Source organism: Chelmon rostratus, chromosome 3 (assembly GCF_017976325.1).
Source record: "Chelmon rostratus isolate fCheRos1 chromosome 3, fCheRos1.pri, whole genome shotgun sequence".
NCBI classification, from domain to species: domain Eukaryota; kingdom Metazoa; phylum Chordata; class Actinopteri; order Chaetodontiformes; family Chaetodontidae; genus Chelmon; species Chelmon rostratus.
The window spans coordinates 14940638-14951578 of NC_055660.1; the positions used below are offsets into that span (position 1 = coordinate 14940638).

General features: G+C 46.1%; 1 protein-coding gene across 3 annotated transcripts; it reads left to right on the plus strand.

Annotated features, from left to right (window-relative positions):
- Window positions 1–337: 337 nt before the first annotated feature.
- Window positions 338–10207, plus strand: crmp1 (collapsin response mediator protein 1). Of its 3 annotated transcripts, none has more exons than XM_041966747.1 (14): window positions 338–688; window positions 2529–2617; window positions 2895–3079; window positions 3180–3344; window positions 3835–3896; window positions 4016–4096; window positions 5004–5072; window positions 5167–5287; window positions 5438–5594; window positions 7295–7436; window positions 7551–7721; window positions 9017–9196; window positions 9744–9909; window positions 10028–10207. In XM_041966747.1, the coding sequence occupies exons 1-14, from the start codon at window positions 338–340 to the stop codon at window positions 10117–10119; spliced, it is 2031 nt and encodes a 676-aa protein (XP_041822681.1). In that variant the 3' UTR covers window positions 10120–10207. The 3 variants fall into 3 exon arrangements, with proteins under 3 accessions (XP_041822681.1, XP_041822682.1, XP_041822683.1); XM_041966748.1 differs by having other exon boundaries at window positions 338–647; window positions 2527–2617; XM_041966749.1 differs by lacking the exon at window positions 338–688 and adding an exon at window positions 1478–1525.
- The last annotated feature ends 734 nt before the right edge of the window (window positions 10208–10941 follow it).

Genomic DNA, 10941 nt, shown 5'->3' on the forward strand with positions numbered 1-10941 from the left:
AAAGCCCCCACATCAGGAAGGGAAGAGGGAGGGAGGGATGACAGACCTGCTCTGTTTTTATTTGCGCGCATGTTTGAAGGTCTGGTCACTAAGTAGGCTCTTCGAACTAGTTCACACCCCTCCTATTAAAACTGGAGCACTGCATCACTTCACTTTTTTTATGTGCGCTCGCCTGGAGACGCAGCATCCTCCGGCAGCCCGGAGAGAGAGCATCTTTTCACAGTTCACGGAGCGCGCCTGAGAGGCGGGGCCGTCTGTGACCCGGTTAGACGCAAAACCAGCCAGGCTCCTGTCTCCATCGTTTCAGATTTGGGGGAAGTCTCTCGTGGAAGCCGCAATGTCCGACTGCAGAAGGCAGTGGAACCGGGAGGATGAGCTGCCGGTCTACCTGGCGGGACCGATCAGCACCGGGCCGAACCAGAGGAAAAGCTTCGGGATGTTCAGCTCCGTGGAGGGGGCGTTTGAAAGCAAGACCATAGACTTCGATAACTACGCGGTGGGCAGGAAAGGGAGCCGCACCCCGAGAAGTGGGAGCCGGGAGAGGCTCCTGGACGCAGGTGACCCCATCGGCAAGACGCCCAGCGAGGCCCGGGAAGGGTCACTCAGCAACTCGCCCGGGGAGAGAGACGACGGTCGCGCCGGTGTTGAGATCAGATATTCATCCGGGAAGGAGAGCCCTGATGGGAAGGTACTGGTGGCTTTTCTCTCTCTCTCTCTCTGCCTTTTTGGTTGAGATTCTGATGGAGGTGCCTTGTATGAATAGGCTTTCTGATAAAAATAATGAAGTGCATTGACAAAAAAAACCGTACAGTTGGTGGAAAACAACAAAGAACAAAGCATGACTGAAAGCATGGATAGCCTGCGTGCATAACGTGTTTTTAGCAGCAGAGGGTGTTGTGATGGCCTCGATTTGGGAGATTAAAAGTGTCGCCTTATTTATTTCTAACCCCTCAGGGGTTTTTATTCTGACTCAAATGAATCAGTCTGCATAAATGATGAACTTTTGTGCTGCATTGCAGTTTGGCCATTTTGGTTTGCGTCTCTACGCAGCTCCAACAAAAATTTCCAAAAATATGCAAATGAGCAAGCACGTCGACACCGTGACGCTCATCTTCGCCTGTGGTGCTGAACCGGACAGCGACAGTGAATTGTTTTCGTGCTCTCACGTGAGCTGTTTGCGCGCGCGCGCGGCTGTCGCGGGGTGCTCCATCTTTCTCGGTGCCATGAAGCTGGCGGACGCTCGCTCTCCGCACGCGCGCGCGCGCACGCACAGGATCGTCACCTGTCTTTCACAGTGCGCGCTCCACGCATCGTTACGCAGCCGTACGGCGGCGGATTCATAGCTCTCCCTCTCTCACACACAAGGAAACACTAATATCGGGGGGATACAAAGGGGCGCAAAGCGCAGCGCAGGGCGCCGGAGTCATTGCAACCCGCTTCAGAGTTGACTTCCCGGGGGCAGAGCGACGTGGAGAGCATGTCTGGGAGCAGCTACCAGGGGAAGAACAGCATCCCCCATCTGACGGTAAGCGACCCGGCCTGGTCAGCGGCGTTGGCCGGAGAAGCTCTCCGCTGGTATGCAAATCCCTGCCGCCTGTGCCGGCAGGGAAGGGATTAAATTCTTAGTAAGGCGGTAAAGAGTAGAAGGCCCCTCTACTGTTTCTCCAGGTTGTAACAGCAAACCCAAGACGAGCAGGTGACAGCTGTCAGTGTCTGTGTGTCAAATCGAGCGCCTATTATTCTCACTCAGGGTTGGACGGTGTTGTGTAATCTCGCCGCCTGTCAGAGGGATTAACTCGGTTGACGTGACGATTGAACTTGGACTCGCACGTCAAACAGCGGCTGCATGAAACAAACACAAAGGTGTGAGACTGGGTTTGTGCAAAGATGCATCCTTTTTCAGCTAAAGCATGCACTCTGTAGAAAGCCTCAAATATTGTTCCAGAGGAAAAGTAAAAGCGAAATGAATCCGAATCGTACAGTATAATAAACATAACTAAGCATTACATTTCACGGTGAAGACAGGACATAACACACCAGACTGTGATCACATTTTTCCTTTTGTGAGCAACCTTACTGGCCAAAGATGCTGAGGATCCAACAGGGCTGTCAGCTGCCGTCATCTCGAACCATGGGTGATCACTGGTTACCATGGAGACATAACATCTTCCTAATGCTGTTGCCAGGCAACCTTCATGGTGGTAGAGGGTGTGGATGCATGGTAGCCTGCCTGCGGTTGTTTAACACCTTGCAGCATTCGACTGTACTTAATAATCTCATTATACATGGATACATGTATATGATCATACAATGGATGCAAATAAGACAGGACGGGAAACAGCACTGATATTAGCTGACTCCACCCATTCTTTGCCACCCTCATCCACTGCACTGTGTCATAATATAGCTATAAAGTCCCGGATTACATAAGTGATTGTGCAATATATCAAAATGTCAGGATTGAATTCAACCCCTCTTGTGCCTCTCCCTCTCTCACCCCCCTCCCTCTCTGTGCCTCTCCCCTGCAGAATGAAAGGCTGTTGATCAAAGGAGGGCGGGTGGTCAATGATGACCAGTCTCTCTATGCTGATGTCTACATTGAAGATGGACTCATCAAGTGCGTACACAAGGAGCCAATTATGTCAAAGAACTGCAGAGGCAACTAAATATGGCTTTGTGTAGTAGCATTCTGAATATTTTCCAGTTGATAATGATTTCCTTATTCCCTTTATGCTCTTTTCCATCTCCTCATCCTCCACCAACCCCTTTATATCCTCCAACCATATATTTTCCTGCACTGCGTGCTTTCCCATCGTCTCGGCACCGAATCGTTCCTGCTCTCTTCCTCCCTTTCACCCACCCCTTTGTCTCAACATGCATCTGACCCTTGGCAGGCAGGTGGGCGAGAATCTGGTTGTACCTGGGGGTGTCAAGGTGATCGAGGCTAATGGCCGCATGGTGATACCGGGGGGGATAGATGTCAACACCTGCCTGATGAAGCCTTACCTTGGCACGAAGCCCGTCGATGATTTCCTCCAGGGCACCAAGGCTGCACTTGCAGGGGGCACCACCATGATCAGTGAGTGTGGATGCCACAGTACATGCTGTAGCCACACATTCATGCAAAATATTGGTTTGCGCTCGTTCCATCTTAACCTTTGACCCCTCCCACCTTTCAGTCGACCATGTGACCCCCCAGCCTGGGGAGAGCCTGTTGGAGGCGTTTGAGTGCTGGCAGGAGGCTGCAGATAAGAAGGCATGTTGCGATTACTCCCTGCACGTGGACATCCCCCAGTGGAATGAGACTGTTAAAGACGAGTTGGAGCTGCTGGTGCACGACAAAGGTACGTCAGTTTCCAGTGGTTCTCTAACATTTCAGAGCCGTGGTCATTGCTGTAGTTCTTTTTCAATCCATGTTCATCCCTACTTTGGACCCATTTCACAAAAACAATAGGGACAGATTTAGAAACAATTTGGCCCAGAGTTGAATCCTCTTATAGCGAAGTCACAGCGGAAATCCATTGTCCTCATTACGGTGCTGTCATGGTGGCAGTGTATAAATTTTGCTTGTAATCTTTTCTAAGTAAAAAATGACTTTTCTTTTGGGGAGGCTCAAGCATAATGCAGAAACTGAGCCAAGGCCTGTGTGACTAATTTCTTTTAGAAATAAAGTTGTAGTTCTTGGCTCAGATGCTAGACATAAAAATGCTCTGCAGACGAGGCTGCAGGTCAGTTTCTGTAGTTTGCTGCTTGATGTTGGCTCTTCATCTTGACATAATATATGCTTTTGGGTTCCCTTTATTACCTTCTTGTCATCGCTTACACTGTTGTCAGGTATCAACTCCTTCCAAGTGTACATGGCGTATAAGGGTGTTTACCAGATGTCGGACTCTGAGGTAAGTTTCATAGTCACTAATTGCACTGATCATGAACGCTAATTTCTTCATGTGAATCTGTGACTCTTTCCTGTCACTATTAATCTGTTTTCTGTTCTTTGGACTCATCCCTCCCTCAGCTGTATGAGGCTTTCTCCTTCCTGAAGCAGCTGGGTGCTGTGGTGTTAGTTCATGCTGAAAACGGAGATCTAATTGCACAGGTAAGAGCCACATAACCTCTTCTATTTTTGTCTCACAGTGGCAACTGGCACCCTGTACCTCTTGTAACACCATCACAACCTCTCCGTGTCTTTACTCAGCCTGCAGACGCAGATGTCTGCTGCTGTGAAACCACTAAAAACATGTAACAGCTGAACTGAATCACATCTTTTACCTTAATAGTCCTGTGCAACCTCCGCTGCACTTCAGAGTTATTCTTGTTACGTAACTCCCCAGCTCTCATAGAGAGAGAGAAGATTAATGCTGCTGCTGGGTATGACAGCTTTATCACGGGCCACCATTGCTGTTGGCCATTATTATACTAATGATGATGATGTAACTGTGATTAAGATGATGAGGGTGAAGGTGCTGAAACTGCTGACAGCAGTGATCAAAAGTGGTGGTTGTGGTCACAGAGGTGATGGTCCTTATTACGTCCACAATTATGGCAGAAACCGATATATCTGAAGATAAATGAGGGTAATGGATGATAATGGGAGTGCTGATGAATGACAATGACATGCTTGTTAACCTAACTGTAGTCGCAGAGACGGGTGATGAAATACCTTTAGAAGCAGCAACCCCCTTGATAACAACAATGAAACCAAAAAAAAAAAAAAAAAAAAAAAAACAGCAAGGGGGTGGGGGTCTGGTTTCCATCCAAATGTTGCTGTTCTCCAGACAGCGCTGTCAGAAGCAGAACAGCTGGGCTTTTTAGGATCACAATGCTCGCTTTATTTTCTTTGATAGCATGACAGACCATGAGATTTTCATTTTACAGCCATGAGATACCAGCAAAGGCACTAAAACGTGAATCTTGTGGGTAAAACATGATTTGACAAGTACTGTGTGTGATGCTGACGGTTATTGAGGAGTGTATGAACATAATTCTTTTAATTTGTGTGTTAGGAACAGAGAAAAATCCTTGGAATGGGAATCACCGGACCTGAAGGCCATCCTCTGAGTCGTCCTGAAGAGGTGATATCATTTTCATTTTATACTCCATTATGAATCCATCATCCATCCATCCATCCATGGGTTGAAATGTTTACTTTACTTCCTGTCAACGCAGCTTGAGGCTGAGGCGGTGTTCCGCGCCATCACCCTTGGCAACCGTGTGAACTGTCCTGTGTACATCACCAAGGTGATGAGCAAGAGTGCAGCCGACACCATCACTCAGGCCCGTAGGAAAGGTCAGCCTCTCTTCCTGTTAACCCCATTTCTTTTTCTCTTCAGCTTCTCAGTCGTTTCATGCCTCTGATACTTGTTCAAATTACTTTTCTGATGTTTATCAACATCTTTTCACATCCTGCGCTTCACTGTCTCACTATCTTCCCATCCAGGTTCTGTCGTTTTTGGGGAGCCAATTACAGCTAGCCTGGCCACAGACGGTTCTCACTATTGGAACAAGAACTGGGCAAAAGCGGCTGCTTGTGTGACCTCCCCACCTCTGAGTCCTGACCCCACAACCCCAGACCACCTCCACACACTGCTGGCTTGGTACGTCTTAAAGTGGCAATCTCAAAGATTTCAGTCCTCGTTGATTTGGTGACACCTGTAGTTACTGGTGGTAACAGCAAATGTGGATTGATACAACAGATCACATAATTCTGGGGGCAGCAAAACAAAAAAATGTTATATTAGTAAAGAAGTCAGGCAACGATGTAATGATTTGCTCTGGAGAAACTGAACCCAAATGCTAAACTCGGACACCGTAAAATACAAAGACAGGAAGAGGAGCTCAGTTGTTTCACAGACAATTCCACCAATACTGGATGCAGAGCTGGTGCTTAAATACTGTGGCAGTAGGTGGGTCTTCATTGCATGATTAGAGCATTTACAGCATGTGATGATAATGATCTAAGAAGCCTTAAAAAATATGTAGACCACGGCGTATTTCATGAACACTAGAACATGTAAAAACTTTTCTAATTAATGCAGAGTGAGGGCAGACAGAGTGCTTAATTTAGCTATAACCTCTGCAGAAAGTGAAATGCAAATCAGCTGGATGACACCAAAGGAGGCACCAAGGATCTAACTCTAACTGTTTGCCCTTAGGCATCAGTTTGGTATTCATGAGGCAAACAACTGCTCGTGCGATGCACAATGTCAGACCAGTTTCAGTGAGAGAGAAAGACAGATGGAGAGAAGGTGAAGCTGTATGTATGAGGCAAAGAAGAGAGTTATTATTTGCAAAATGTGTAAAAGACATTAATGATAGTAAGTTAAGTTGTAATTCATGAGCATCATAGCGAGGGATAACGTGTCCAGAGCCAAACTCACCTCAGCTCCCACTTCAAACACACACACACACACTCTCATACATACACAATGCACAGAACATGCTGCTGTACAGTTTTTGACTGTCCCCGATTCCATAAATAGCACAGGAACTAGGATCCTTCATCATCTGTTGCCTTGGCTACCAACTGCCTTCCTCCTCCTCCTCCTCATTCCTCCTCCACCCTTCGTCTGCAACTCCAGCTTCTCAGGGCGGGTCCGTGCTGTCAGACCGGTGGTGTGATACTGCTGTTGTGTTTGAGCTTCCGCTGAAGCGACGGGGTGTATTTTTAGGCTCTTTTTTGGAGGCGTGAACAAAAGAACAACACTTTTCCTCACTTTCCAGTGAGGCCCATTATTTCCATAATGAGCACTGTCATGGCACCGGAGCAATGATCCCACAGTTCACTATCATGAAATAATCACTGTAATTAACACATGAATAAAGGGCCTGAGATGAGAAATTACGCTAATCACAGCTATTTATCATGTCAAATCCTCTTGTGTATTCAGGGGTAAAGTGAGTATATATGTTGATCACTTTTTGATAATGCTGTGGATCTTTGTGGTGTGATCTAGTTAAGGCTTTAGGGACTGGCATTGCAGCTGCGTTGCACCATTCTGACTGGTTTAGCTGGCTGGTTTTTCTGCCCCCCGGCCACTGCATGACTTGTACTTTAACTCAGACGCTCAATGAGGACACCTGGTGGCTAATATTAGGAATGTCTGCCTTTGTTATTAGGATCATTGCTTGAATGTGAACATTGTCTTCAGCTGATTTTTGCAGTCGAATGTCTCTTAACAGATCCTCTCAGTGCAAAGATCAAGCTGCATGTAATGTGACATGTGACATGTTAATCATTGAATTATTAAGGGTATTCTGATGACTTCATATCATTTTGTCACTTTGCTCCCTACAGTGGGGACCTCCAGGTGGTGGGCAGCGCTCACTGCACCTACAGCACTTCACAGAAAGCAATTGGTAAAGATGACTTCACCCTGATCCCAGAGGGAACCAACGGAGTGGAGGAGAGGATGGGTTTTGTTTGGGACAAGGCCGTGGTGAGCAATGAGGATGTGTGTGTGTGGATGTGTGTGTGCGTGTGTGTGTCCTTTGTGTGGCTCCGAGTGTGAGTTTAGTGTAGCACTCCACACATCCTGCTCTATGTCTCTTAGGCCATGGGGAAGATGGATGAAAACCAGTTTGTGGCAGTCACATCTACCAACGCTGCTAAAATCTTCAACCTGTACCCACGCAAAGGCCGGATAGCGGTGGGCTCTGACGCCGACATCGTCATCTGGGACCCTGACAGCGTCAAAACCATCAGTGCCAAACTCCAGCAGTCGGTGAGAGCGAAAGAAAACGTGGGAGAGGAAAAAGAAAAGATGGATAAATTGTTGAATAGAATACAAAGAGTCACAAGGTGTCTGACAGCTAAACTGAACTCAAATGCTGCATCAGGCGAGGGAGCAGAGGCACAATAAAAGAGCAGGAGGCAAGAGGGTTTCATAAGGGCGATGGTGGACTGTGAAATAGGATAAAAACCGAGTGAAAGATCACAGGAGGTGAAGAAAAACCTGAAATGTACTTTTAAGTTGGAATATAATACTCAGGCAAACCTGGCATTACTGTGAGTGGTTTGATGCCATATTGCGTTGGTGTGGTAGTATCAGAATAATACAATGCATGCATTGCATTCCATACAAAGCCACTGGCTATCAAGGTTATAGAGTATGTTTAAAGAAAGATGAAATTAGGATTTGAATTTGTCTTTAGATGAACAAAAATGATAAACGATACTTTGAGTGGTATCTAGCCATGCAGATGGTGTTTGCTTATTTCTTTCTTTTGCCACCATAAAACAACTGAGGGGAATGAATGACTGAATGATGATTTTATTTGTGGTGCACGCAGCTTTATTTCACTTACAGTTAAAATTCTTAAAGAGGAAGATGTTCCAGTGAAGTGCAGTGATTTTATCCAAACACTGTTTGTTTTATTGTCAGTTCACCCCCTTTGCATTGTGGTGGCATCAGTCTCAGTGAAGACTATTTCAAATCCTAGAGGAATAAAATCATAACTATCTGCAGATGCTCCAAGAGTTAGGTAAGAAAATATGGCGTCTTTTTTTGTAATTCAAGTGATTCAACCTTTGAGATTTCTAAACACAAAGGTGAATTTAAACTCAGCAGGATGGCCTCAGAGGTGAAAATTTGCCTCGAGCAATGTGACACAATACAGTGAAAGATATCAGACAGCGGGTAATGTATTCAGTCTGCTCTGCCACTCTCAAAAACCCTAATCCAGACTGGTGCTGGCTTTAGGTTATAATCCCCCTTCACCCCTCACCCATTCTGTGCTGCCATCTTTCTACCCATCCCCCTGTATTCACACTGTCGAGCCTGCTAAATGCCCCAAGCCTCTCACTTATTCATCCCCCATCCTCTCAACTGCTGCACTTTACTGCATGTATTAAGCCTTCTGATACAATACATGCTTGTAATAGTACGGTGGGGCCAGACAGTGCAGGGTATCAGCGTTAGAAATGGTCGTGGGAAATGGAAGAGCTCTTCCTCGTCGATCTGCTTAATTCCCTTTTTCCACATTCTTTGTGTTGTGTGTGTTATCTCTCTACACACAGGCTTCAGAATACAACATCTTTGAGGGTCTGGAGTGCCGTGGGGGTCCGGCGCTGGTGATGAGTCAAGGTCAGGTGGTTTATGAGGACGGCAAGCTGCAGGTTCAGCAGGGCACCGGCCGATTTATTCCTCGCAAGCACTTCCCGGACCATGCTTACCAGCGTGTCAAGTTCAGGAACCAGGTACAGTACGCATCTGCGCCATTTCTGCAATCATTGCATTTAAAAATATTTTCCATTAAAAGATTATTCAACATCCAGCGATGGTTGTCTCAGCTGTCTTCAAAAGGACCTGGAAAGGACTGGAAACAGGCATTCTTGTCTGACATTAAGAAATATTAGAAAGTAGGACAGCAAAAAACTACAAAACTGAATCCTATGAACTTCGATGATATTTAGGGAGAATAAAGGAAATCACACGTTAAAACCTCGTCATGCTCTAATTGTGGTTGTTCATTGTTATGTTCAGAAAACTGAGGCAAGAATGGAGCTTCAGTTTTGGTCAGTAGCTGTAAGATAACTATAGTAAAGCTCAAGTTATGAAAACAACTCAACTCAATCACCCATGCTTTGATTACAAATAAATATATATATTATACAGGAATCAGTGCAGTAGCGTTCTATCGTTGTTTCCACAGTCGCTGAGTAATGTGAGCATATGTGTTACGGTGAGTGGTGGGTTTCCATTAGCTCAGCTTTGTGTTTGCGTCTCTGTGTGTTTTCTGTTCAGGTGAAAGGCAAGCAGGGTGTTACTCGTGGTATGTACGACGGCCCTGTGTACGATGTGGTCCCTACCCCCAAATATATCACTCCTGCTCCGTCAGCCAAAACCTCACCCACCTCTCACCAACCACCACCAATTCGCAATCTTCACCAGTCCAACTTCAGCCTGTCAGGTAACAGAAACAAAACATGAGGAAGTTTGAAAATCCAGTGTTTCCAGTGTGTTAAATGGGACATAAATGCATCACACAGCCTTTCATGTATTATTTTCATTTTGTCGTCATTTCCCAGGGGCACAGATTGATGACAACGTCCCTCGTCGGTCTGGCCACCGCATTGTAGCACCCCCCGGTGGACGCTCCAACATCACCAGCCTTGGTTGAAGGCCCGACTGTGCGCCCAGTGTGGTCGTTGTGGGGTTTCACCTCCCGAGTGTGTGTGAGTGCGTGCGTATGACTGAGAGTGTGAGCACGCCGGCATGAATGAATACCTTTGTATTTTTTGGTACAATGGTGACGCGCTCTTTTTTGACCGTTATGATTTTCATCAGTTTGCCTTGAGTCACAGAGAAGAAGCACATTAACACTTCCAATGAAAGAAGAGTGTGATTTACAATCAGCCAAGTCATTCAGAAATATGAGAAACTCACAGACTCACTATCGGGGCACTCACACACACACGCACACAACAACAACACACAGATCCGGTGTTGGACATCCTCCAAGCACCCAAATGTGACCCCAGTGTTATATCATAATGTTGTTATCTCTCCCGTGAGCATGACTTCCTCCTTATTCCTCCTCACGTCCCACGTCTTACAGTTTGGGTCTGCTCAGACTTGGTGCTCCGTTCCACCCATCTGGTGGACAGCTGAAGAAATAGCAGATTTCTTCTGCATCTGTTTGTCGACATCCTGACAATATTTGTTTCAATGTGGCTCAAGTGGATCAGTTCTACATATTGCATGGACACGTCTTTAGATGTTGCACTACTTGTGGTTTATTGTTACAATGGAGGAACACTTAAAATTGTACACAAGGCACATTTGTATTGAACAGTACAAACATATTCTTACACTGGTAAATGTTTGCTTTGAGCACATAATGACATTCACTGTGGATAGCGCCAGCTGTTACTGGGTTCAACACACATTTATTCATTTTAACATGACTGTGAACCTCAGTGCAAGCAATGCAACTCCCCCT

Excerpts from the sequence above, each read along its gene's own strand:
- crmp1 (XM_041966747.1), top strand. The coding sequence starts at position 338 with ATGTCCGACTGCAGAAGGCAGTGGAACCGGGAGGATGAGCTGCCGGTC. Across the intron at positions 3,345-3,834 it reads GCTGCTGGTGCACGACAAAG|GTATCAACTCCTTCCAAGTG; the intron begins GTACGTCAGTTT and ends CACTGTTGTCAG. Across the intron at positions 9,197-9,743 it reads GTGTCAAGTTCAGGAACCAG|GTGAAAGGCAAGCAGGGTGT; the intron begins GTACAGTACGCA and ends TTTTCTGTTCAG.